Below are 27,781 nucleotides of genomic sequence, written 5' to 3'. Positions count from 1 at the left end.
AAACACGAAATATAAATTCATAGAAACACTGTTTACAATTTTTACATTTCCAGCATCACAAGCATTGGTTATAAAAGTGCATTTAAAGCAGCACCACATCAGCGTTTTAATGAGCCCTCGAGGGGGGTGAAAACTAAAGCTATTCATTTTGAACGTATTATTTTACCATTTAAAAGCTCGGACTCTGACTCTGAGACTCTGAAGCTACAGTGGGCCTAGAATATGATGTCTGTAGGAAAAAGGTAGAACAGAAACTCTTCAGCTGTATGTAGAACATCGTTTTGCTCAGTACTGAACTGTGATGTTCATAAAATGTCAACTAAGCCATGATTATGATTCTATATTTAACTCGCTCATCAAATAAGTGAGATAAAGTTCTGCTATTACTAATAATGTTTTATCTGACTATATTTTAATGTAAAATTGGTTGACATTAGCTCGTGCACTGGATGATTAAAACAGCAAATTTGAGCGTGTCACACTTCTCAACTGAACTGTACAGATCACACTGTGATTTTATTTAGTATATTTCCTCATCCCTATAGAACTTAATTCCTGGCCACTTCCAACACTGGACGCGTTTCTAAATCATTTTTAGACGCTTTAACCCGAGTTTCAGCGCTGTGAGATGCAGCAGCGATGTACAGCGGCGCATGCAGAACGCTGCAGGTACGAATCTGCTGTGAAAGCTCAATAGCATGAAAATGTTCAGGGACATGAGCTCAGGTGGTGCAGGCTCAGTCTCTCCTGTCCAATAGCAGACTAGCAAGTGATTTCTAAAATAAAAATAATAAATAAATAAATAAATAAATAAATTTTGCAGATTGCCTGAAATATTTTTTCTTGTTATGCACAGAAAGCAGATCAATGTCAGTATATAGACACTATGTGGTCCTTTGTTTGTGTTCCCACTTTCTCATGCTATAACTAGGCTGCTTCTTACTGGTCACTCATGCAACTGACATGAAAACAGCCAATCAAATGCCCCTCTGAGTTCAGGCCCAGTTAGTTCCTATTATAATCCGGGTCTGTTAATCAATCAGTCAATCACAATTTATTTATATAGCACATTTAAAAGCAACACTAGTTGACCAATGTGCTTTACACTCCCAAAGTTACAATACAAGCACATTTAAAACATATACAATAAACACATAAACAATTACACAGACAGTTATACATAGCAGAGTAAAGATGAGTCTTCAACAGCGAATTAACAGATTCAGTTTCATCACGAGATGTAATGTGGACAGGGAGGCTGTTCCAGAGACGGGGAGCTGCAACACAGAAGACACAATCTCCTTTAGATTTCAAGCATGACTTTGGGACCCTTAAAAGAAAACTCTGTGTGGATCTTAAAAGTCTAGGCATTTGATATAGCTGTAGAAGATCAGTAATACATTCTGGTGCAAATCCATGTAAACCCTTAAAAACCATTAAAAGTACTTGAACCCTGTATTTAACTGGGAGCCAGTGCAGGGAAGCCATCACAGGAGAAATGCTAGCGTATTTCCTAGTGTCAGTCAGGAGTCTAGCCGCTGCATTCTGCACTAACTGTAGACGTGATAATAAATTGTTTGACAGCCTCAAATAAAAAGAATTACAATAATCTAATCTAGATGAAATAAAAGCACAAATAACAGTTTCCATAACCTTAAAAGACAGGAAATCTTTCATTTTAGCAATGGACCTGAGTTGAAAAAGCTACCATTTTCCACAGCATTAATCTGCTTGTCAAATTTTAAATCTGAATCAAAGATTACACCAAGATTCCTCACATGAGTATTTAAATTAATAGATAGAGGACCAAGATGTTTAATTAATTATTTGGCTAATTCAGAGGAGCCAAATACTACCACTTCAGGTTTTCATCCATTAAGCTCTGAAGTGGTTGGGTTTGTGGACAGCAGCACCAGGTCGTCTGCGTAGAGCAATCCATAATTCCATAATGTTTAGTGTGAGTCCAGGGGCTGCAGTGAGGGCTCTCTCTCTCTCTCTCTCTCTCTCTCTCTCCCCCTGTTTTTTTCTCTTTCTCCCTCTCTTGTTCTGTTTCTCTGTGTATCTCCCTTTGTCTATCTCCCTCTCTCGCTTTCTATTGTTTCCTATTATTTGATTTGGTGTTTTAAAGGGGCTTTGTGTGAAGTTAGTGATGAAAAGTTTGTATACATTTTAAAGTGATATATACATGTGTATTTTGTTCTTGATTTTATTTTTGCCATATTAATTTGGTTTTTTTTAACAAAGTGAGAATTGATAGGACAATGTTTTAGTAATTGTAATAAAGGTCTTTTGAAAATTCAAAATTCTCTCTCTCTCTCTCTCTCTCTCTCTCCCTCTCTCCCTCTCTCCTCTGTCTCTCTTTCTGTGAGAATGTGTCTGCAGTTTTTTGGTGTTTAAGGAAGTAATAAAATGCCGTTATGGTGACACTTCTTTAGGCCTCACTGTGGTTGCTGTGTGTGTGTGTTTACAGGGACAATGGTGTGTATTCTGTTTATGGCTCTGCTCCTGTCTCAGGTTTCCTGTGAAATGAATCTGGACAAATACTGGATGTCCTGGAAAATGGAATTCAATAAAGAATATGACAGTGCAGTGAGAAGACACACACACACACACACACACACATACACAGCATGTACATTATCACATGTTGTTGTCCTATAATGACTCAGTTAGTACACTGATCTGTTTTAACCCAGCGTTAGTGAACAGTGATCAAGTTGTGGTGTAGAAATAACATAAAAAAAATAATAATTCTCAAAATGAAAAAAGTAATAAAATAAAATAAAATAAAATAAAATGATGAAGTTTATTCTGTGGAGTTCCTCAAGGCTCAAATCTTATTACTACTGCTATCTGCTTTTATCAGTTGGTGTAATAAATAAATAATCAAATAAATGAACATATGAATGAATGAATAAAGTGAGTGAATGAGTGAAGCAGAAATTGATAAAAAAAAACAAATAAATACTTAACAAAGACATAAATATACAAATTACTGGGTGAATGAAAAAAAACAACAAATTAATGATTGAAAGAACAAAAGAATGAACAAACAAATAAATAATCAATGAATCAATCAGTCAGTCAGTGAATGAATAAATGAATGAATAAACAAAAACCTGGATTAGTGTAACACTCTCCGGTCTGTAAATTAATCATTTATTACATGCTCACATCTTCACCTCATAAAGCTCCATATAAACATACTTCTCTTTTAATCATCACTGTTAAACTCCCAGTGATCAAGTCTGATTATACGATTTGAAACCGATCAATTGAGTGTCACATTAGTGAATTTCCTTATACGGAGATTTACGCGGACTCGGAGGATACCATCATTTTTCCAAACAAAATGTGTGTGTGTGTGTGTGTGTGTTTGAAGGGTGAAGAAGTGTTCAGGAGATCTATTTGGCAGCAGAATGTTGTGGAAGTGATGAAACACAATAAGGGACATCACAGCTTCACCATGGGAACCAACCACCTGTCAGACATGGTAGGATAACTTCAGTTTGATATGATAGACTTAAAGTTAAAACTCTAATGATGCTCATACTCAAGTTCCAGTTAACACACTTAGCACTTTATACTACACAGTTATAGAAGGGAATGATTTATAATCGCACTATCCATGTCACCCAGATGAGGATGGTTCCCTTTTGAGTCTGGTTCCTCTCAAAGTTTCTTCCTCATATCATCTCAGGGAGATTTTCCTCACCACCATCGCCACTGGCTTCCTCAATACAGATAAATTAAGATGTTGTGACAATGTCCATTTTTAAAAGTACTATATAAATAAAAACTTAATTAAATTAAATTGAACTGAATGTGTGTGTGTGTGTATGTGTGTGTGTGTGTTCATGTACTGAAGAGTATTCTGTAACTAGGTTAATATTTATGTCTGCAGACAGCAGAAGAAATTAATGCTAAGCTGACTGGTCTGAGGATGGAGAATGTTCTTCTGGATACTAACGAGAACTTCACAGTACTGAGTGACTCCCCTGTCCCAGACAGACTGGACTGGACTGAGAAGGGCTTCGTCAGCCCTGTGCAGAACCAGGTGTGTGTATGTGTGTGTGTGTGAGTGAAAGCAATCTGTGATAATTTACTTCACCGCTGATCTGTGTGTGTGTGTGTGTGTGTGTGTGTGTAGGGTATGTGCGGATCATGCTGGGCATTCAGTGCAGTTGGAGCATTAGAAGCTCAGATGATGAAGAAGACGGGTCATCTGGTTCCTCTGAGTGCACAGAACCTGGTGGACTGCAGTGTAAAGGAGGGGAACCATGGCTGTAAAGGAGGCTTTATGACTAAAGCTTTCAGTTATGTTATACACAACAAAGGAATCGACTCGGATGCCTTCTACCCTTATCAACACAAGGTCATAATTTAACTGAGACACAGACTACATCACTGACTGACACACAAGTTCAAGAAGAGATAGAGACAGGAGATCAGGCACAGAGAGTGAGACAGGAGATCAGGGACAGATAGAGACAGGAGATCAGGGACAGATACTGACAGGAGATCAGGGACAGATAGAGACAGGAACTCAGGGACAGAGAGTGAGACAGGAGATCAGGGACAGAGAGAGACAGGAACTCAGGAACAGAGAGAGAGACAGGAGATCAGGGACAGAGAGAGAGAGAGAGAGAGAGAGGAGATCAGGGACAGAGAGTGAGACATGAGATCAGAGACAGATAGAGACAGGAACTCAGGGACAGAGAGAGAGACAGGAGATCAGAGACAGATAGAGACAGGAACTCAGGGACAGATAGAGACAGGAGATCAGAGACAGATAGAGACAGGAACTCAGGCACAGAGAGAGAGAGAGACAGGAGATTAGGGACAGAGAGAGAGAGACAGGAAATCAGGGACAGAGAGAGAGACAGGAGATCAGGGACAGAGAGAGAGAGACAGGAGATCAGAGACAGATAGAGACAGGAACTCAGGCACAGAGAGAGAGACAGGAGATCAGGGATAGAGAGAGAGACAGGAGATCAGGGACAGATAGAGACAGGAACTCAGGGACAGAGAGAGAGAGGAGATCAGGGACAGATAGAGACAGGAGATCAGGGACAGAGAGTGAGACATGACAATAGGGACAGATAGAGACAGGAGATCAGGGACAGATAGAGACAGGAGATCAGGGACAGATAGAGACAGGAACTCAGGCACAGAGAGTGAGACAGCAGATCAGGGACAGAGAGAGAGACAGGAGATCAGGGACAGAGAGAGAGACAGGAGATCAGGGACAGATAGAGACAGGAGATCAGAGACAGATAGAGACAGGAACTCTGCAGTGTAAAGGAGGGGAACCATGGCTGTAAAGGAGGCTTTATGACTAAAGCTTTCAGTTATGTTATACACAACAAAGGAATCGACTCGGATGCCTTCTACCCTTATCAACACAAGGTCATAATTTAACTGAGACACAGACTACATCACTGACTGACACACAAGTTCAAGAAGAGATAGAGACAGGAGATCAGGCACAGAGAGTGATACATGAGATCAGTGACAGATAGAGACAGGAACTCAGGGACAGAGAGAGACAGGAGATCATGGACAGAGAGAGAGAGAGAGAGAGAGAGAGAGGAGATCAGGGACAGAGAGTGAGACATGAGATCAGAGACAGGAGATCAGGGACAGATACTGACAGGAGATCAGGGACAGATAGAGACAGGAGAACAGAGACAGAGAGAGAGAGGAGATCAGGGACAGATAGAGACAGGAGATCAGGGACAGAGAGTGAGACATGACAATAGGGACAGATAGAGACAGGAGATCAGGGACAGATAGAGACAGGAGATCAGGGACAGATAGAGACAGGAACTCAGGCACAGAGAGTGAGACAGCAGATCAGGGACAGATAGAGAGAGAGAGGAGATCAGGGACAGATAGAGACAGGAGATCAGGGACAGATAGAGACATGAGATCAGGGTCAGAGAGACAGGAGATCAGGGACAGAGAGAGAGAGAGAGAGAGAGAGACAGGAGATCAGAGACAGATTGAGACAGGAACTCAGGGACAGAGAGAGAGACATGAGATCAGGGACAGATAGAGACAGGAGAATAGGGACAGATAGAGAAAGACGATCAGGGACAGAGAGAGAGACAGGAGATCAGGGACAGATAGAGACAGGAGATCAGGGACAGATAGAGGCAGGCAATCAGGGACAGATAGAGACAGGAGATCAGGGACAGATAGAGAGAGAGAGGAGATTAGAGACAGATAGAGACAGGAGATCAGGGACAGATAGAGACAGGAGATCAGGGTCAGAGAGAGAGAGAGAGAGAGAGACATTCAGGGACAGATAGAGACAGGAGATCAGGGACAGAGAGAGAGACAGGATATCAGGGACAGATAGAGACAGGAGATCAGGGACAGAGAGAGAGACAGGACATCAGGGACAGATAGAGACAGGAACTCAGGGACAGAGAGAGGGAGAGAGAGAGAGACATGAATTCAGGGACAGATAGAGACAGGAGATCAGGGACAGATAGAGACAGGAGATCAGGGACAGAGAAAGACAGGAGATCAGGGACAGAGAGGGAGATCAGGGACAGATAGAGACAGGAGATCAGAGACAGATAGCGACAGGAGATCAGGGACAGATAGAGAGAGAGACAGCAGATCAGGGACAGAGAGAGAGAGACTGGAGATCAGGGAAAGAGAGTGATAGGAGGTCAGGAACAGATAGAGACAGGAACTCAGAGACAGAGAAAGAGAGACAGAAACTCATGGAAAGAGAGAGAGAGAACAGAAAGAGGCAGAGCCACTTTAAAATTGTGCCATGTGTTAATATTGTGTGCAATTGTTAATGTTGTGTTAATGTTGTTAATACTGCGTGCACTGTGTTATTGTTGTGTTAATGTTGTGTTAATACTGTGCGTGCTGTGTTAATGTTGTGTATGTTGTGTTAATATTGTGTTGGCTGTGTTAATGTTGTGTATATTTGTGTAGGAGGGGTTGTGTCATTATTCTCCAATAGGCAGAGCCGGCTCCTGTTCCAGTTTCCGGATTCTTCCTTACGTTAATGAATCTGTGCTGCTGAACACAGTGGTTCAAGTTGGACCTGTTTCTGTTGGAATTAATGCTAAACTGGCCTCATTCCACGGATATAGGAGTGGTGAGACACACTTTATTTATCATGTTGAATATGAAAAATGCATTCATAAATTGTTCACAGCAATGTTTACACAAGAAATGCAAAACTTGCTTCATATTAATGACTTGAAAGAAAGTGATTCCACAACAAATCCATAAATTAACTCAAATAAGCCTGACCATCCAATTAGGACAAAATTATTGATGCCCTGTAAAATGGGGAAGAGTTAATGTGTATCTATGCTCTTGAACTGGTTAGTCATCATTTTGTTGTTTTAGCTCTCTTTGCCTTTTGTGGTGTTTTGTGGGTGGGGCTAAATGTTAATCAGCTGTGTCGTGAACACAACTTTAATAAATGCTGATTAGCATTCATCAACATGTGCACATGAGTACAAAGAAACTTTTGTAAATCTGGCAGTTTGAAGAAGAAAATACACACAACTTTAATAAAACATTGAAAATGAGGCACAACAAAATGACATTCTTCAGTTACCTGCAATTGTAATTGTGTGTAATTGTGTGTAATTGTGTGTGTGTGTGTGTGTGTGTGTGTGTGTGTGTGTGTGTGTGTGTGTGTGTGTGTGTGTGTGTCTCTAGGGATTTATTCTGATCCTCTGTGTGACCCTCGGACAGTGAATCACGCTGTTCTGGTGGTTGGATATGGAACCGAAGGAGGACAGGATTACTGGCTAGTCAAAAACAGGTTAAACACACACACACACACACACACACAATTTTGGAAATGTCTTCATGCCAACAAAACAACAAAACTGAATGATTTAACCTCATCTAATAGCTCTCTGCCTCTCTCTCTCAGTGCATGCTGGGAGCGTTTGGGTATGTGTGGGAGATGGTTCATGTGGAGAGGCGATTGATTGGGTTTTTCTTTGGCAATATATTTTCTTTTTCTGCTTCCAAGTGCACATTAAAACTACTACTGAGAAACATCAACAGGGTTTATTTCAGTGAAAAGTTTACTTTTGTGAGTTTTTGACAACTTTTTGTTGGCAGGCACACACCGTGATGGAGCAACACAGGTGCCATCCCAATGTCACCTGTGTCGCTCCATCACAGTGTGTGTCTGCCCTAGGCGTGACTGTGGGGGATGTGTTGTTGGCAATGGGAGAGCAGGTTGGCTTTAACAACATTTCTTCGCTGTCTAGGACAAGACAGTGATGGTTTTTGTCAAGGAGAAAGATCTAGTTAATTGCTTTTGTTATCGTTTCACCACTAGATACTCAGACTACTAGAGTCACTGTTTCTAAAAATAAAAATGATGAGATGAAAAAACGTGGCCTTGAAACCTGTCATATCGTTAAGGAGGCAGGTGTTTATGTTTCAGAATGAGCCAGAGCTGGACATGTCATTTAATGTGTAGCATGAAGGAAAAGCCTACGTGGTGTACGCAAATACTGGCAGCATGAAGTGTTTTGTGTGCGGGGATATCGGGCACAAGAGGTTGGCTGCCTACATAAGACCCAGGTTAGAGAGGATACTGCCATGTCTGTTCCTCCTGCTGGGCCTAGTTCTACTACCGGCTCTGTTCCCACCGCTGGCTCTGTTCCTACTGTCGGGCCTAGTTCTACTGCCGGGTCTGTTCCTAGTGCCAGGTATAGTTCAACTGCTGTTGAAGTGAATAATAATGAGTTAAATTCTGAGGAACTTCAGGTTACAGAAGAGAGTGACACCTATAGTGTTGAATTGATTGATAGTGTCTCCGATAATCAGAATAAAGATATGGAAGAAATGGTGAATTCCAGTGTAAATAAAAATGTATCAACAATTTCTGAAAACAAAGTGATGATTGATGATGAGGTGAATGAAAGGGCTAATGTTGAAGTGGACTGTGTTGAACATCTTTGAACATCACAATGTGTTGAAATGCGTGCTGATACGGAGGTGAGAGATGATGATACACTCTCTGATGTCTCTGAGATTGGATCACAAACCATGGAGGACACGTATACGCTGCAAGAAATAAATGACTTTTTAGATGTAACCTTTGGCAAAACCATAGAAGTGAAAGAATTTTTTCTGGACACAGATAAATTCATAGTTTCAATGTTGATGTTACAAAAATCAGTTGGCTACGAGGCTCTAAGTAAGCAGAAAAGGTTCCGTCTAAAGAAGATGTTAACAAAGTTGAGAAGGGACAAACTAAATGCTTCACAAAAATAAATATGATTAAACCACACAGGTTGTCTGCTTTACCTTGTTTCTTTCTATTTCTGTTCTCTTTATATTTCTATTTCTTCATAGAGCCTTTAAGGGTGGGGTCCTTAAACACGAATGGGGGTAGAGACAGAAATAGATGGCAGCAATGGTGTTGGAGCTATTTAGAATTAAATGGGTCAGTATTGCTTTTTTGCAAGAGACACATATTAGTATTCATAATGAAACTACATACTGGGAACATGAATTTGTTCTAAGCCATGGAGCAAATACTAGCACAGGTGTTGCCATTTTATTCTCTAAAAATATGAATGTGAGGTTTTTTGTACTTGTGAATGTTTATGCATCTAACAGTGATTATGAGCAGGTGGAATTTTTTTTGAAGTCGAAAAATTCTATTAGATAATTTGATGATAATGTGTGTCTTATCATTGGAGGGGATTGGAATTGCACTATTATCTTTACAGTTGACACAAAATGGGGAGGAGGCAAATGGATCATCTTCATTGTCCTGATGGAATTATAACATAAGGATTTTATACAGATTTATATGGGGCTGAGAGTCATGAATCTGAAAGTGTTTCTGATTTACTCAGAGAATTACCTCAACTGGGGGATGAGCAGTGAAGAACTTTGGACAATCCAGTCACATTCCAGGAGCTTACAGAGGCAATACGGCAGCTATTTACTGGTTGATCCCCCATGATTGATGGACTCTCCGCTGAGTTTTCTCAGCAATTTTGGAATATATTAGGACTTGACTTATATGAAATACTTCTAGTAAGCATCAAAATCATGCCACTTCCCACATGCTGTCACCGAGCGGTCCTATCCCTGCTTCCGAAGCAAGGGGATCTGGGACTGTTTAGGCTCTATAGTTTAGCAAATAGGTGCGAATGTTGTCTGGATTCATACTGTCATACTGTATTCCTAATAGATCAATTATGGACAGTCTCTTTTTAGTAAGGGATGTAATTGATTTTAATCAGCTGAATAATTCCAATCTTGGTATTCTTTCATTGGACCAGAAGAAAGCATTTGATCAGGTTGATAACATGTATCTTTGTAATGTTTTAAAATATTTGAGTTTGGTGACCAATCTTTATCTTATATTCAGTTGCTGTATTTTAAAGCCTTTGTGATTGGTAAAGCTGGTGGAGGATTAAGTGCACCAACACCTGTATTAAGGGGTATTAGGCAAGGTTGTCCACTTTCTGGGCAGTTATATAGTCTTGTTATTGACCCACTGTTGTGTAGGATAATAAGGGACCTCAGTGGAACTCCAATTTATGGTACATGTAGGTTCTGTGGAAAAGCAGAAAATTTAGAGCATCTGTTTTTAAGATGTAGAAGATTGGAAGGTCTTTTAAAACTTCTTAGCAGCTGGTTTCAGGCATTTGATAAGGAATTCTCAGAAAAAGTTTTTATTGGAGGAGTGAAGTACAGCTTTTTAAATAGAAGGAAAGTGTGTTTGTTAAATTACTTGATAGGAACTGCAAAGTTAGCGATCTGGAAAACAAGGAAGAATAAGGGGTTGCAACTTGTTAGTACTGATGCTGAAATGATGTTTAGGTAGCCGGAAGGCTAAACGTAGAATTTGCGTATTATAGCCTCACAAATGACAAAACGTGTTTTTATGGTATTTGGTGTGTTAATGATGTTTTATGTGCAATTGATGATGGTTTGATGATTTTGAATTTGTGAATTTTAAACATCTATCTTGAGATGGTTTGGTGATGTATGGTTGTAAATTGTAACAATAAAGATTTGTTAAAATTCTGCTTCATTCTCTCTCTCTCTCTCTCTCTCTCTCTTTCTCTTAGTTGGGGTACAGCGTGGGGAGAGAAGGGTTATGTCCGGATGGCGAGAAACAGGAATCAGTGTGGAATTGCCAACTTTGCCGTTTTCCCAATTGCCTGAACTCATCCACCATTTTACATTTATTTTTCTTGCATCACTCTGTCTTTGATACATTTCTTTATTTGCAGCATGAGTTTTGCAGTGTGTCCTCTGGTAGGGAGATGAGAAAGCAGTATTTTTTACAGAAGAAAAGAAAGGCATATCTGTATTTACACTTGTATTGTGTACTTTTATTGTTTGTCAGTATTAAAACTCACACTTTGCTAAAACATTTATCATTCTCTGATTTATAATGATTGTATTTCAGCTAAACCAATCAATCAGCTTTAAACATGTACCTTAAACAAGCATTACAATAAACAATCATTATTAAAAATGTGTTATTCATCTTATTACTTAATGATGCACAAACATGAAGGAAGATTATATTACGATCGCTAATCATAAGTGTTTGTAGTGCTTTTGTAGGGTGGAACCTGTGTGAGTTCCTGTGTGTGCTCAGTGGACTTTAGTGGGCTTTAGTCTGTAGTGGAACTGTAATGTTGTGCGTTAGGCAGCTCTCCAGTAAAAACATCACATGATCTGGAACCATATTTAGATGGTTTTAGAAGGATTGTGGATTTTTTCTCTGGATATTTCTAGAAGGTATACATGACGTATTATAGTCCTGTTGGTTTACATGATCACATCTGGTCCTAGAATGTTCCTGTGCTCTGAAAATATCTGAAAAGAGTTACATGATCTGGATGGTTCTATAAAGGGTACATGATCTGGATGGTTCTACAAAGGGTAAATGATCTGGATGGTTCTAGAAGGGGTACTGGATGGTTCTATAAAGGGTACATGATCTAGATGGTTCTAGAAAGGGTACACGATCTGGATGGTTCTAGAAAGGGTACATAATTTGGATGGTTCTGGAAGGGGTACTGGATGGTTCTAGAAAGGGTACATAATCTGGATGGTTCTACAAAGGATACATAATCTGGATGGTTCTGGAAGGGGTACTGGATGGTTCTAGAAAGGGTACATGACCAGGATGGTTCTGGATGGTTCTGTGATCAGTATGGTTCTAGAGTATGATGTGTACTGGACAATTTGTGGATTTTGGATGGTCACATGTTTCTATGGTTCTGTATGGTTCCTGTTCATGATTTCTTTATGGATCATGTGACCCTAGAAGATCACATGTGCTCTGGATGGTTCTGGAGACAAATGATGAATTCTTTCACATCTCTGCCTTCAAAACATATCCGATACACAGATACAAACAGAGGGAACCTGTACACACACACACACACACACACACACACACACACACACACACACACACACACACACCAACATGTGTGTTATAGCACATATGTTTTATAGTAATATTATTGGCATCAATACTCCCTGGAGCTGAAGACACTTTTACCTCATTGTCATTTTCTCCTTAGGTTATGTTGGATAAGATTATACTAAATGGTACATTAAAAATCAATCCATTCATTCCATTTTCTTGGTTTGATTCTAAAAGCAAAATAAATAAATTTATTTATTAAAATATTAAAATATTTAAATTTACAAACTCTTGATAGTGCTGGAAACAGCTGCAACTTAAAAGCGATAATAAAAATAATAATTACGTCTCTTGTTAGGAAGCTACCAATGGCTCTCTGACAGTTCTGTGGTTGGAACTCACAACCTTCTGGACACTAGCAAGGAACTATCATTGGTTTGGACTTTAAACTGCTGTGGCTTTTAGATTTCATACTGAATAAATACCAATTGCACCAATTCACTAGATGCACAAATGACAGATCCTTATAAAACCATGTGCTGAAACCCTGAGCACCAGCATCCTAACAAACAGATGTTTACAAAATAACACTATTTAGACATTAAGTTACAAGACATTAAAGTTACAAGGCAAGACAAGGGCTCTAACAGGAACTTCCTGTTCACAGATAAGAAATGGAAACTACAAGAACCAATCAGCTATTACTATACATTTAGAAGAAATGATCCAAGTGAGAATAAAAATTATGATAATGATGGTGATAATGATGATAATCACTTACTTGTCCACCATGTTCTTCTTCTGAAGGATCTTATAAACTTCAGCTGATGTTTGAGGCCCCTGAAGCTTCTGACCATTCAGCATCTCAGCTTCCAGCTCAGCGATAGACTACGGCACACACACACACACACACACACACACACACACACACACACAGAAATGCTTCAAAGTTGTGAAAACTTGTCTATGATTACTTATTACTTCATTATGCATGTTTATAAAACTATATAAGTTTAATTTATTTAAAACATGACTTTCTGCATAAAAACATTTCCTGGAGAAAGAATCTTAAGTCCAAGGCCGGTGCATGCTGGGTATCTAAAACTGACTCACCCAGAGCTGTATTTGGAGTCAGTGACTTAAATCCAAAGGTTACTTCAATATTTACATGGGGAAAGGAAAACACTCACCTTTAAACCAAAAATAATAATAATAATAAAATCAGGGATAGAAAATGCAGACTGAAGAAAGGTTTTTTTCCTTGTACCGCTTATCCTACACCTGGAGCCTATCCCAGGGGACTCGGGGCACAAGGAAGGGGACACCCTGGAAGGGGTGCCAACCCATTGCCACAAGAGAAAATTTAAAACCGAAAAATAAAAAGACTAATGCGATGATATATGAATGAGAAGATGGTGTGCAGTGATATAAGTTTAATAGGAGTCTAGTATATTGCCAATATATTGCTGCATGAATAGTCCTATTTGTATTTATCACATTAATGATGCTTTAGCCCATACTCTTATTGTGACATTGTTTATTTTCATGTCTGTCATGTTATTTTTGTGTCATGTCCGTGTCAACCTACCTGTTACCTGTATAGTTCATGATTAGTTTATTTATACCTTCATGTCTCTCTGTATGATTACAAAGTTTCGTCTCATGTTTCGTCTTGTGTAATCACTTGTTTAATATAACAGTGTGGCTTCTACAATCACTATTCAGCAGTGCATTAAATATCACTTGATCCAGCACATCCTGTTATTTTACATTTTATTTTTTTACATCGTGCTCTGACAATTACTTGTATGCACAATTTACAAAAGCCACATTATACTAAATCGAGGTCATGTGTAGGTGATTTTATCATCTTTTTAGTTTGCTATTTTGATTTGTTGAATTAATAAAATAATATCACTATTTTTGTTACAGTTTTTCTCAACTGCTTTGGCACAGTCCTCAAATGAAAATCAATGTTTTCAAAACAATGTGTGATATCCACTTCAATTGTTCAGTTTTCACAGCATAATACACATTCCTTGAGCGGTACAAGGAAAGAAACTTGAGATTCTTTTTTTTTTCAAAATTCTTCTCAATTCTATAGTATATACTGTATGTGTATGTCTGTGTGTAAATAGTTTACTTAAATACTTGATCTCTTTTACTGTACTGTACACAATGATGCAGCTGGAGGCAAATGAAAGCAAATGAAAAATGTTTTGTGTTTGTTATAGTGCATCATATGTACAATGTTTGTAAAGTTTTTTTTTTTTTTTTTTTTTTTTTTTTACATTAAAGCACTACAGTTTGCTGTAAAAGCAAATGAGAATGCAAAAGAAAAATACTGAGAATGCATTTGTGTTGCAACAGAATAAATGCATATTTGTTTAAATAAGTTGCATGGCTTTGCATTTCACAGTTATGTGGTTATTGGCTCTATTCCTTTGAAGCTCATGTAGATAATATAACTAGGATCACTTTCTTTCATCTCAGAAATATTGCTAAGATAAGAAATATATTGTCACTACACGATGCAGAAAAGTTAGTTCATGCTTTTGTTACCTCTAGGTTGGATTATTGTAATGCCTTACTGTCTGGATGTTCCAGTGGGAGCATAAACAAGCTCCAGTTAGTCCAGAATGCAGCAGCGAGAGTCCTTACTAGAACCAGAAGATATGACCACATCACCCCTATCTTATCCACACTGCATTGGCTCCCAATCAAATTTCGTATTGATTATAAAATACTACTATTGACCTATAAAGCACTGAATGGTCTCACGCAGCAGTATCTGAGTGAACTTTTGGTCTTTTATGATCCGCCACGCCTACTCAGATCAAAAGGTGCAGGCTATTTGTTGGTACCTTGAATAGTGCGTGCTACAGCAGGGGGTAGAGCTTTCTCTTACAAAGCCCCACAGTTATGGAACAGCCTTCCACTTAGTGTTCGGGGCTCAGACACAGTCTCAGTGTTTAAGTCTCGGCTGAAAACATATTTGTTTAGTCAAGCCTTTAGTGAATAGTTTTTCTTAGGCAAAGAAAAAGCAGATCTGGAGGGTTCACAGGCATAGAGTGTTGTGGTGAACTGGGGTGTTTGGATGCTGTTGCCGACACTGTACTATGACTCCTTCTGCCCTCCGGATCTGCCTGATCCATCTTGATGCCCCAGTTCTGCTTGGAGCCTTGTTCATCTGAAAATCACTTGCTGCTGCTAAGGCCCCACATGGACATCCTAAAGATCACCATGAGATTACTATGGATGGTACCACAAAGACACCCTAAAGATGTTGATGTTCTTTCTTGGATAGCATAAAGGCAGCAATTCTAAGAACAGTTTACACTCAAGTCTCCATCATTGAACAGTTGATAACTTCAGTTTGGTACAAAAAAACTAAAGTTAAAACTCTAATGATGCTCATTGTCAAGTTCATTTTAACAAACTTAGCACTACTTGACTTTATAATGTAACCCTAGTGATTTTTCCCTGAAATTGATCTGGAGTATTTAGAACCCATTTATCAACAATGCTTAATGTGTATTGAGTTCATTATTGTGTATGCAGTACTTATTGGTATCTGTTCCTTTAAAAGACTCTCACTGCAAATTACTTGTGAAAAATATAGTTTCTGCAAACAAGTTAGAGTTCACCTTTTATTCATTGGTGTGCAATTCCTGTAACCCGCCTTATACATAGGTGTATCTTAAGGTACTCCATCTAAAATTTGTTTGGCTCTTTCAAGTGAAGTGGAGTGAAGTGAAACAAACCAATTCTCTGTTTGTTTGTGGCTGCCATGCGGTACCAACGGTACAGGTCAGTCACACCCGAGAGGAAAAAGGGTGCTATATAGTGTACAGTTATAGAAGAGAAATGATTTACAATTGCACTATCCAGTGTCATCCAGATGAGGATGAATTCCCTTTTGAGGTTTTTTCCTCATGTCACCTGAGGGAGTTTTCATTGCCTTTTCCTTTTCATTGCCTCCGGCTTGTTCAGTAGGGATAACTGAATTATGAAACACAAGCTACCTTTTTAAAACCCATTTTTTTCTAATTAAGTGTGTTATGAAGTTTTGTAAGAGAAATATGCTGTTCTGCTACTTGATTTTACTGATTTGGTGATGCATTTACAGATTTGATCATTTTAAGAATGTTTCAGGAAATGTGCCAAAGCAGTTGAGAAAAAGTGTAATGTTGAGTCTTGGGATTAAATTTTCTCACAAATTAGATCAGCCAATCACACATGCTTTGAGGTGTGGGTTACAGGTCTAATTCATTAGCTTTCAGTTCTTAACACGCGTAAAGCCAGAGAAATGAAACTGAATTCCAGACACTATTTTTAAAAATGGAGCAAGCTGACCAGAGACAACATTAAAAGGCCTGCTTTTACCAGAGGAAGAGGAGTCTGGATACACGGTGGGTTGATAAGAGGAAGAGGGGGTCATAGAGGACAAGGAAGAGTCAAAGGGTTACAAAGGCACAACCTTGCCTCAGATGAGATACAGGCTACAATTGTAGACCATTTAAACAGCCATGACTTAACTATGACAGAGGCCAGGCAGAGGGTTCAGCCTAATGTGGATGTGCCAGACCAGCATGTGGGCAACATTACAATATGTGCTGCAATGTCAGAATATGGAGCAATTTCCCACATTCCCATCATTGGGCCCTACAACACACTCTCACACACAACTACAATCTCCTAGCATTGGTAGATTCATTTTACACAGTTGTCATTCCTGAGCATGACAGGGAGCTGGACAGGAATGATTTACAAAAATATGTAATAGTCTGGGACAATGCTTTCACTATACAAACGTAATCAGGGAATTTGCCACACTGGAATGTTTATGACCATCAGCTTTTGTTGAATGCTGCATGTGAGGACATTGGAGCAGAGGCATGTAGAGTGTGCTTGCGTCATGCAAAACAACTTTTCCCACTTTGTATAGCCAGACAGAACATTAGGTGTGATGTGGATGAAATGCTTTGGTCAGACCAGCATGAAAGACAGGATGAAATGTAATTGTCAGTTACTGTATTTTGCTGTAATTTTCAATTATTTATTATGTCCAATTTTTGTTACATGCATTATGTATGTTTGTTATAGAGCATCATATGTACAGTGTTTGTAGTGATTGTGTTGCAGAGTGAGTGGTAGATTGTGACCTTGCCCAAGGTGACAAAAGCTTCAGCAACACGTCGGTTGCGTCCTCCGTAGCAGGTGGTGATGAGATCAGCGACGCCGCAGCTCTCCAGGAACGTAGCAGAACTGACAGAGGTGCTGCAGAAGATCTTAGCGAAGGACACCATCTCCATCAGACCCAGACGAATCACAGCTGCTTTAGTGTTATCACCAAAACCCAGACCATCACAGAATCCTGCTCCCACTGCCACAATATTCTTATACACACAACGCACACACATAACATAGCTTCAGCTTTACATTAAGTATATTACTTAAACTTGTGTGTCTGTGTGTGTGTGTGTGTGTGTTACCTTCAGTGCTCCACACAGCTCCACAGTGTTGCTGTCTGATACCACAGTGATGCGGAAGTTTGGTGTCTGCATCAGCTCCTTAAACACCTGACCGTTGTATTCATTGACTGCCCCTAAAACACACGTACACACACACACAGATCAACTTAAATACATATTGTTTCTTATCAAATATTTTGTTTTCTAGTGTCCTATTTTTTATATATTTGAGGTAGAGTGACTGCTTGCATAAATGCGCATGTGTGTGTGTGTCTGTGTGTGTGTCTGTGTGTGTACCAATGGTGGTCTCGCAGAATTTCTCCTCGGCAACTTCAGTAGCGATGTTTGCTCCCATTAACACACTCACATCAAGCCCCAGCTTCCCTCTGATAATGTCAGAGATCAACGTCAAACCTGATGGACCTTCATCTATTCCCTACAGAAAGACAGACAGAGAAAGAGTGTGAGAAGCAGAGTGACAGACTGAGAGAGTGATAGAGAAAGACAGAAAGACAAAGCAAGAGAGACAGAGACAGACAGACAGATAGATAGATAGATAGATAGAAACAGACAGCAAAACAGACAGAGAAACAAAGAGAGAGAGACAGACAGACAGACAGAGAAGCAGAACTAATTGACAGATTCTGATAGCTCTGATTAGCTCTGACCTTAACGAGTTAGATTCCTGTGGCTACGATTGGTTCTGACCTTAATGAGTGAGATTCCAAGAGACTCTGATTGGCTCGGACCTTAATGAGTGTGATTCAGAGAGGCTCTGATTGGTTCTGACCTTAATGAGTGAGCTTCCAATGGCTCTGATTGGTTTTGACCTTAATGAGGGAGATTCCAATGGCACCAATTGGTTCTGTCTTAAATGAGTGAGATTCAGATGGCTCTGATTGGTTCTGAAATTAATGTGTGAGATTCTGAGGGCTCTGATTGGTTCTGACATTACTGAGTGAGATTCTAATAGTTCTGATTGCTTTTCCCATGGCTCGAGAGCTTTATAGCCTCTGACCTCGTTTGATTGGTCCTGACCTTAATCAGTGAGATTCTGATGGCTCTTGTTTGTTTTGACCTTATTGAGAGAGATTCTGAGAGTGCTGATTGGCTCTGACCTTAATGAGTGAGATTCCGATGGCTCCTGGCTTAACATGAAGTTTCATCTGGTCACAGAGTTTTCCAATAAACTGATGAGGGACAACGAAGACAAGGATATCTGCTCCAGCTACAGCCTCTGTAATGTCAGGAACAGCAATCTGTGTAGAAATAAATCCATTCTTTTGAATTTCCATTAATTTTTATTTATTTATTAATAGGAAAAGTGATTCATAGTCCAAATAATTCCTATATCTGGAGTTTTAATGCGTTCTGAAATTCAGTCAGTGGTATTATGAAGTTTAGTTCTAAGGTAAGAGACTATGCTGATAAACACACACACACACACACACACACACACGCCCCATCTGATCTTATTCTAGTTAAATATTACCAGCTAATAAACTGTGTGTGTAAGTTAGATTAAAGTGTTTACATGTCTGATCTTTTTATCTATGCTAATTTCTCTAGAATATCTAAAGTCCAAACTTATCATACAAAAATAATTCAAAATTCAGATTCATGACAATAATAGAAAAGATATGGATAAGGTGGAGGTGAAGAACTCTTCAGATTGTTGCCATGGTTACATTTAGTGGAGTGATAGTGAACTGTAGGTAAACCATTATTTACGGTTAGTTTTCAAAGATACAGTTCAGGAGCAGTGATTTAGAGAACACACACACACACACACACTATAATATAAATACTGCAAATTAGTTAAAAAAATACTGCACAGTTCACACACACATCTGAGATACAGACGTGGAACTAGACAAAGAGAACGACAGGGAGACAGAAAGATAGACAGACACACAGAGAGATAAACAGACAGACATACAGACAAATAGACAGAGAGTGACCCTGACAGACAGACAAACTAAGAGAGTGATAAGGAGAGACAGACTGATATTCAGGCAGTCTGTGAGAGAGACTGACAAGTGGTTTCTCACCACGTTCTTGGGCAGTTTGTGTCCTGGGAGGTACTTGACATTCTCGTGTTCCGTGTTGATGATGTCGGTCAATTTCCTCCCATTAATGATCTCCTCAAACACCCACATGTTAACAACTGGCGCAAACCGATTGGACGCCTTTACATTCTGCCCAATGATGCGTGAGATGGCTGAACCCCTGAAGACACACACAAATTCTATTAAAACATATTTACTCTAGTTTAGTATCAGAAGAAGCTTTTATTTGTCACATGTACATTACAGTAATTTTTTCTGGTCACGATAGGGTTAAGGGCCTTGCTCAAGGGCCCAACAGTGGCAGCTTGGCAGTGCTGGGGCTTGAATCCTTGATCTTCTGAGCTGTAACCCAGAACCTTAACCATTGAACCACCACTATCCATAACCTTAGAGGCTTAGAGGCCTTAGAGGTATTAGAGCCTTCACCCACAGACTGTGTAATGACTGTGTAATGTAATCTCATTGGCTCCCTGCTCTTCTGTGTTTATATGATTTGGTCTTCTGCAATCAGGTCATGTGTGTGTGTGTGTGCAGTTTAACTCCACTGTTTTTCTGTCTCACACTGGTCCACTTCCCCTAACCCTTCTGGGGAATTATTATGTATTATGACTCCTCGAGTCTGTACTCTCAGTGTGTATGGGGCAGTTAGTTCAGCACAAACACATTTCTCCAGAAAGTACAGTATAGCTCAGATGTATACACATTTGTGTGTGGCTAAACAGTTGTGCGTACTGTGAGAAAAAAAAATCCAGAACCCAACGGCAGAGTGAGGTGCACAGGCCCAGCTCCCTGAGCTTACCAAACAGCCTGAGCAAGACTATAGTGTTGAAGGCTGAACCGTAATCAATTTGACAGCTGTCTCACATACTTCCCTCTTTCCATGTCAAGACACAATGAGTACACAAACATCTCTGATGGATGAGCACATCTCTGTTGCATTAGTGGGGATGCTAGTATTAGTCAGTGTGCTAATATTAGCAGTGCTAGAGTCGACAAATTCATAGAAATGGTTAAGTTCATTAACCAGGAAGTGGTTATAGAAGGGAATGATTTATAATCGCACTATCCGGTGTCACCCAGATGAGGATGGGTTCCCTTTTCAGTCTGGCTCCTCTCAAGGTTTCTTCTTCATATCATCTCAGGGAGTTTTTCCTCACCACCGTCGCATTTGGCTTGCTCATTAGGTATAAATTTATTAATTTAAATTTTATATTGAGAATTTATTTATTTCTGTAAAGCTGCTTTGTGACAATGTCCATTGTTAAAAGTACTTTACAAATTGAATTGAACTGCGAGGGCTGTTCCCTTGATTCCAAAAACATTTTCTAGTCTATCAAGGAGAATAGTATATTATATTTATATATTAAAAGCTGCACTAAGGTCAAGCAACTCAAGCAAGGAGACACAACCCTGATCAGAGGCCAGTAGTAGGTCATTTACCACTTTAACCAGTGCTGTCTCTGTGCTATGATGAGGCCTGAATCCTGACTGATACACTTCATGAATGTTATTCCTCTGTATGTATGAGTATAGCTGCTGTGCTACAACATTTTCTAGGATCTTGGAGATAAAGGGGAGGGTTGATATTGGCCTATATTTGGACAGCTGGCAGGGATTGAGGTTGGGTTTTTGTACACAAATTGATGATTTTGATGAGGAAATTAGTGAAATTTTTTCAGTCTCTTGAAGGGGAGTAAAACATTCCAATCGCTGATCTGATGTTGTCATGTCAGTGCTGGAATCAGCGAGAAACTCCACTTCCCAGAACACACCGCGGCCTACAAACATGGCTGCCAAGGACTACAAACCCCATCACAACACTCCACCATCATGTGCACAGTCACCCAAGTTCTAATAATGCACACCTGATCCCAATCATACACACTATATATATGCATATTACTATATACATTGCAACATAGATTCTTTGTGAAGTAATGCTCAGTGTGCTTTTACCTGAACTTACAAAGCCTTGTACTCTGTGTTTAGATATTTTGGTTTTTGGATTTTCCCTCATATTGTTGTTTGTTGATCACCTGATGACTTGCTTGTTTCTTTTTATAGTTTTTGCTTCACATTTTGGATCTGCCCGTGTCTTCAAAAAAACTCTAAAATGCATTTGTATCCAACTCCAACTCACATGACTTGTGGTTATACTGTCATTGTCATTGAAAAAAATTCATAAAGTCATAAAGTTGTTTTTGTCTCTAATTATTTTTCTCTTAAGTGGAGCAATAGCAGAATGTTAACTCTAAGTTGATAGTTCTGGGAGATTATTGATAAAACTATGTACAGTAGCTGATGTGAATGTACATTTGATGTGGTAACATGGAGAAGTGCATGTATTATGATATAGATACATTTTAAATGAGATGAGCTAATGATCTGAGATAGCTTCAGACTGTGGAAATGTGACTATATTTTCTATATTTAATCCGAACGTTAGTATTAGATCAAGAGTGTGAACACCACTATGAGTGAGTCCTCTTATGTTCTTTATTGCCTACTGAATCTAGAATGGACAGAGCCACTGTTCTCAGAGGGTCTTCTGGATTATCAAAATGAATATTAAAGTCTCCAACAATTAATGCTTTGTCTAAAGAAACAACCAGGTTAGAGATGAAATCTGCAAATTCACATAGGAATTCCGAATATGGCCCTGGGGGTCTGTAAATAATCAGAATCAAAATCATCTTTATTGCCAAGTACCGTGGGTTTACATGTACAAGAAATTTGTCTTGGTGTACTGGTGCTTCGTAATAACAGTAAAATACAAGAAATAAAAATAATATCAATAAGGTAAACACTGTAAGGTAAGATAAGAAAGTAAAACAGAAAAGAGAAAGTTATGAAAGAAGCATAAATATAAAGAGACTATAAAACTATGAAAACTATGAGCATAAATATAAAAATATAAAAATTTAGGAAAATAAGAATAAAGACATTAACTGTACATTATTGCAGGATGTGCAAAAGTGGCCAATGCTCACAGTTTGAAGTAAGAAGGTGCAGTACAGCAATCTGAGTTGTGTGAGGGTGAGTGGTAGCTTAGTGGTTAAGATGTTGGCCTACTGATTGGAAGGTCACGAGTTCATTCCCCAACACCACCAAGCTGCCACTGCTGGGCCCCTGAGGGCTCTTAACCCTCAACTGCTCAGTTGTATAAATGAGATAAATGTAAGTCACTCTGGATAAGGGTGTCTGCCAAATGTTGTAAATATGTGCATTAATGTAAAGCATATGAAACAGCAAAATGGAGGCAGATAAGAGACCATGGTGGGTCCTGGGTATTGTTGATGAGGCCAGTTGCGGATGGAAAAAAACTGTTTTTGTGGCATGAGGTTTTAGTCTTGATGGACCGCTGCCTCCTGCCGGAGGGAAGTGCCTCAAAAAGTTTGTGTCCAGGGTGAGAGGGGTCAGCCACAATCGTAACTGCCCACTTCAGGGTCCTGGAAGTGTACAGGTCCTGAAAAGGTGGCAGATTGCAGCTAATCACCTCAGCAGAGCGAATGACACGTTGCAGTCTGCTTTTGTCCTTGGCAGTGGCAGCAGTGTACCAAATGGTGATGGAGGAGATGAGTATGGACTCGATAATGGAGGTGTAGAAGTGCACCATCATTGTCTTTGGTAGGTTGAATGTCTTTAGCTGGTGCACTTTTTTAATCAGAGAGTTGATGTTCAGCACCCACTTGAGGTCCTGGGTGTTGATGGTTCCCAGGAAGCAGAAGGAGTCCACAATATTGACTGGGGAGTCACACAGGATGATGATGTGGTCGGATGGGGCTGGGTTCTTCCTGAAGTCTACCACCATCTCCACTGTTTTCATCGCATTGAGCTCCAGGTTGTTCTGACTGCACCAGGTCATCAGATGGTCAATCTCCCACCTGTAGGCAGACTCATCCCCCTCAGAGATAAGCCCAATGAGGGTGGTGTCATCCGCAAACTTCAATAGATAGACAGACTGGTGACTGGAGGTGCAGCTGTTGGTGTACAGAGAAAAGAGTAGAGGAGAAAAAACACAGTCTTGGGGGAACCAGTACTAATGGTCTGGGAGTCAGAGACGGTCTCACGTGCTGCCTCCCGTCAGTCAGGGAGTCTGTGATCTACCCGCAGGTGGAATCGGGCACACACAGCTGGGAGAGCTTGTCCTGTAGCAGAGCCGGGATGATTGTATTGAAAGCAGAGCTGAAATCCACAAACAGGATCCTGGCATAGGTTCCTGAGGAGTCCATGTTTTGGAGGATGAAGTGGAGGGCCATGTTAACTGCATCATCTACCAACCTGTTGGCTCTGTAGGCAAACTGCAGGGGGTCCAGAAGAGGGTCTGTGATGGATTTGAGGTGGGACAGCATGAGGCACTCAAAGGACTTCATTACCACAGATGTCAGAGAAACAGGTCTGTAGTTATTAAGTCCTGTGCTCCTGGTTTTTTTGAGGATGGGGATGATGGTGGAGGTCTTGAAGCAGGCTGCCACATGGCATACCTCCAGTGAGGTGTTAAAGGTGTCTGTAAACACTGGAGACAGCTGTTCAGCACAGTACTTCAGGGTGGATGGAGAGACAGACTCTGGTCTGGCTGCTTTGTGTGGGTTCTGTCTCTTGAAGATTCTGTTAACATCTCTCTCTATGATGGAGAGTCTTCGTTCTTGTGGTGGGGAGGAGGAGGAGGAGGAGGAGGGGGTCGTTGAGGTGTGCATCTGTGGAGAGGCCCCAGCCCCTGCTGTGGTGGGGGTAGTGAAGCTGATAGGCTGGAGCTGGAGTTGATGGCTGGTGTCATGGGGGATACTAACCCCAGGTCATTAGCAGAGTGGGGGTTTTAGGTTTGTAGTTTTTGATCTTTCTGAGCCCTTTCCAGACAGAAGCAGAGTCAGTGGCTGAGAACTGCTGTTGTAGCTTCTCAGAGTACAGCTGTTTAGCTTCTCGCACTGCCTTGCTAAACTTGTACTTTGACACTTTAAACCTGATTCTGTTCCCAGTCTTAAACACAGCTTCCTTCTCCAGCCTTAGCTGTCCGAGTCTGGCTGTGAACCAGGGTTTGTCATTATTGTAACTCACCCTGGTAAGTGATGGTACACAGCTATCCTCACAGAAGCTTATGTATGATGTCACAGCCTCTGTGTACTCATCCAGACTGTTGGTTGCAGTCCTGAATACATCCCAGTCAGTACAGTCCAAGCATGCCTGAAGATCCTCCACAGCCTCCCTGGTCCACTGCTTTGATGTCCTCACAACAGGTTTGTAGAGCTTTAATTTCTGCCTGTATGCAGGAATCAGATGGACCACGATGTGGTCCGAGTGTCCCAGTACAGCTCGTGGGACGGCATGATAGGCACTGCTTACTGTAGTGTAACAGTGATCAAGAATGTTCTCCTCTCTGGTCGTGCATTTTATAGATTGTTTGTATTTAGGGAGTTGATGTGTGAGTTTACCTTTGTTAAAGTCGCCAAGGACAATAACAAATGAGTCTGGGTATGTGCGCTCCACACACAGTATCTGATTGGCAAGCATACGCTATGCCTCCAGCACATTGGTTTGCGGTGGAATGTAAACACCGACCAGTATGAGTGAAGCGAACTCACGTGGGAAGTAGAAGGGCTTGCAGTTTATGAACAATTACTCAAGAGAAGGAGAAGAGTACTGTTGAATCACTGTCACATCATTGCTCCAGCCATTATTAGTGTAAAAACAAATTCCTCCACCCTTCATCTTGCCTGAAAGTTCTGTGTGGCGATCCGCTCTGAAGACTTGAAATCCTGCCAGCTGCAGCACACAGTCCGGTATCAGTCCACACAGCCACGTTTCCGTGAAGCACTCTTCTCTAGTGAATGAGCTCCCGGTATCATCACAAAAAAACTGTTTAAACAAACCAAACAAGACAAAACAAAGCACACCAACACACCGAGGCAGGCATCCGCGGTGCCATCTTGCATTCCATTTAATAATTAGTGGAATCAACCGGGTAGACTTACTTAACCTCTCACTGAGTAAAGGTGTAGATCATTAGCTCCTACATGAATAACTATCTTTGAGAACCCGTGCTTGCCTAAGACCCTAAGATTACCTGCTATGTCCGGCGCCCTGGCTCCCGGAATACACCTAACTAAAGCTGCTGGTGCCCCTAAAGGCCTAGCTAATTTCACGTGCCGCAAGATCGAGTCTCCAATAACCAGAGCTCTTTCAGGTTTCTCAGTGGATTCTCCACTGAGGAGAGCAAACTTGTTAGACTTCTGAAGCGGGGAGGAGTGGTGCTTCCATGGGTGAGCCTTAGCGTTAGCTTTGGCTTTGCGATTATGCTGCCGAGCCGTCACCCATTCACCCCGCTGTGAGATCTGGGGGTTTGCTATCTCTGCCTAAGGCACCCAGACTTTCCCCTACAGAAACTATGCTGTTCTCACTCTTGCTGTTACAAAGCACTGGAGACTCCTTCCATAAATTTTTTATTTTTTTAAACATCTCCTTACAGAAAACTTCACCATATCAACAACTGCATGTCTTTAAATCAATTTATGTGGAGCATCAGCTTTACAAGTCCCGGTGAATGAACTATTGATATAGAAACAATAACGTATTAGAAGGAGTGCATTAATATAAACCTGTGATTTGCAGCTGCACTACTGTCAGAGCTGCTGTTACAAAAAATTAATCACCACCAATTATGTAATTCTGGCCATTTAGATTTCAACAGCAGAAAGTGAAATAAATAAAGACTGACACTGACAGTGTGATGCAGAGCAGCTGTCAGTGAGACAAGTTACACATGGCTAGTTCTGCTGTGTCTTTTAAAAACTACACCAGAGTTTCTACTCTCGGCCAATCAGAGACAGCATGGGGAGGAGCCTCCTTGTTTTAATTAGCCAATCACATAGAGAAACACACCACCACACCTGCAACACAACTCCACACATACTGGTGCATGTTCTGAAAGATACCACATGTGTGTGTGTGCATCCATAATCACATAAATATAACACACACACACACACACACACACACAATACATTACATGTATAACATAATGCATTACAGTGATGCCACTTGTAGTACTTTATAAAACACACACACACACACACACACATTAACATTACATGCATAACATAATGCATTACAGTGATGCCACTTATAGTACTTTACAACACACACACACACACACACAATATTATAATGAGTGTATTACCAGTTTCCAGATCCAACAATACACACTTTCTTCCCCGGCATCCTGATTTGCTCAGTGTCTGTGCTGCGGGTCACTTCCTGAATGAACTTGTGTGTGTGTGTGTGTGTGTGTGTTTAGCCTTCCTTATACGCCTCTCACTGGGGAGTGGTGAGTGTGTGTGAGTAAATGTGTGCTTTGGAAATATTATGCTACGCAGAACTAAACCAAATATAGCTCATCAATAATTCGATTCAATTCAATACAATTTTATTTGTATAGTGCTTTTAACAATGGACATTTTCACAAAGCAGCTTTACAGAAATAAATGGATTAAAAAAATATAATGTAAATATGTGAATTTATTCCTAATGAGTGAGCCAGAGGCGACGGTGGCAAGTAAAAACTCCCTGAGACAACATGAGGAAGAAACCTTGAGAGGAACCAGATTCAAAAGGCAACCCATCCTCAAATAATACAAATGAAGTTTATTTCATGTAACTCTGATGTTTTTTGCATTAGAGAATCCTCAGTTTGTGAAAAATTCTCCCTCATTACACCAGTGAGCCACACCTAGCCCAGGAATGAGTGTGTGTGTGTGTGGGTGTGTAAGCATTAGACAGGTCTGGACCTGTCTGACTCTCAGCATTTCTTATTGCTAAGGAGCACC

At 40.3% G+C, this 27,781-nt stretch overlaps 2 protein-coding genes across 2 annotated transcripts; one reads left to right on the top strand and one right to left on the bottom strand.

Annotated features, from left to right (window-relative positions):
- Positions 1-638: 638 nt before the first annotated feature.
- ctss1 (cathepsin S, ortholog 1) lies at positions 639-11,238 on the top strand. The gene is made up of 8 exons (XM_053236961.1): positions 639-669; positions 2,471-2,589; positions 3,383-3,493; positions 3,905-4,057; positions 4,151-4,375; positions 6,961-7,126; positions 7,702-7,807; positions 11,100-11,238. Exons 1-8 carry the CDS (start codon positions 654-656, stop codon positions 11,194-11,196), a joined length of 993 nt encoding a protein of 330 aa, XP_053092936.1. The 5' UTR covers positions 639-653; the 3' UTR covers positions 11,197-11,238.
- A 102-nt stretch (positions 11,239-11,340) lies between these two features.
- Positions 11,341-27,281, bottom strand: gpd1c (glycerol-3-phosphate dehydrogenase 1c). Its single transcript, XM_026911872.3, has 8 exons — positions 27,136-27,281; positions 19,944-20,121; positions 19,011-19,151; positions 18,190-18,328; positions 17,914-18,026; positions 17,584-17,817; positions 13,200-13,306; positions 11,341-12,414 (listed from the first exon to the last, which is right to left on the bottom strand). Exons 1-8 carry the CDS (start codon positions 27,174-27,176, stop codon positions 12,318-12,320), a joined length of 1,050 nt encoding a protein of 349 aa, XP_026767673.1. The 5' UTR covers positions 27,177-27,281; the 3' UTR covers positions 11,341-12,317.
- Positions 27,282-27,781: the final 500 nt, after the last annotated feature.

Source organism: Pangasianodon hypophthalmus, chromosome 9 (assembly GCF_027358585.1).
Source record: "Pangasianodon hypophthalmus isolate fPanHyp1 chromosome 9, fPanHyp1.pri, whole genome shotgun sequence".
NCBI classification, from domain to species: domain Eukaryota; kingdom Metazoa; phylum Chordata; class Actinopteri; order Siluriformes; family Pangasiidae; genus Pangasianodon; species Pangasianodon hypophthalmus.
This window is presented reverse-complemented; position numbering and strand designations above follow the sequence as displayed.

What these genes read in the sequence shown, in the direction of transcription:
- gpd1c (XM_026911872.3), bottom strand. Translation starts at nt 27,176, where the DNA reads ATGCCGGGGAAGAAAGTGTGTATTGTTGGATCTGGAAACTG. An exon ending in AGCTGTGTGGAGCACTGAAG is followed by an intron (nt 17,818 to 17,913) that starts GTAACACACACA and finishes TGTGTGTATAAG; the next exon opens with AATATTGTGGCAGTGGGAGC. An exon ending in CTTTTGTCACCTTGGGCAAG is followed by an intron (nt 13,307 to 17,583) that starts GTCACAATCTAC and finishes TGTGTGCCGTAG; the next exon opens with TCTATCGCTGAGCTGGAAGC.
- ctss1 (XM_053236961.1), top strand. An exon ending in TCTACCCTTATCAACACAAG is followed by an intron (nt 4,376 to 6,960) that starts GTCATAATTTAA and finishes ATATTTGTGTAG; the next exon opens with GAGGGGTTGTGTCATTATTC. An exon ending in ATTCCACGGATATAGGAGTG is followed by an intron (nt 7,127 to 7,701) that starts GTGAGACACACT and finishes GTGTGTCTCTAG; the next exon opens with GGATTTATTCTGATCCTCTG.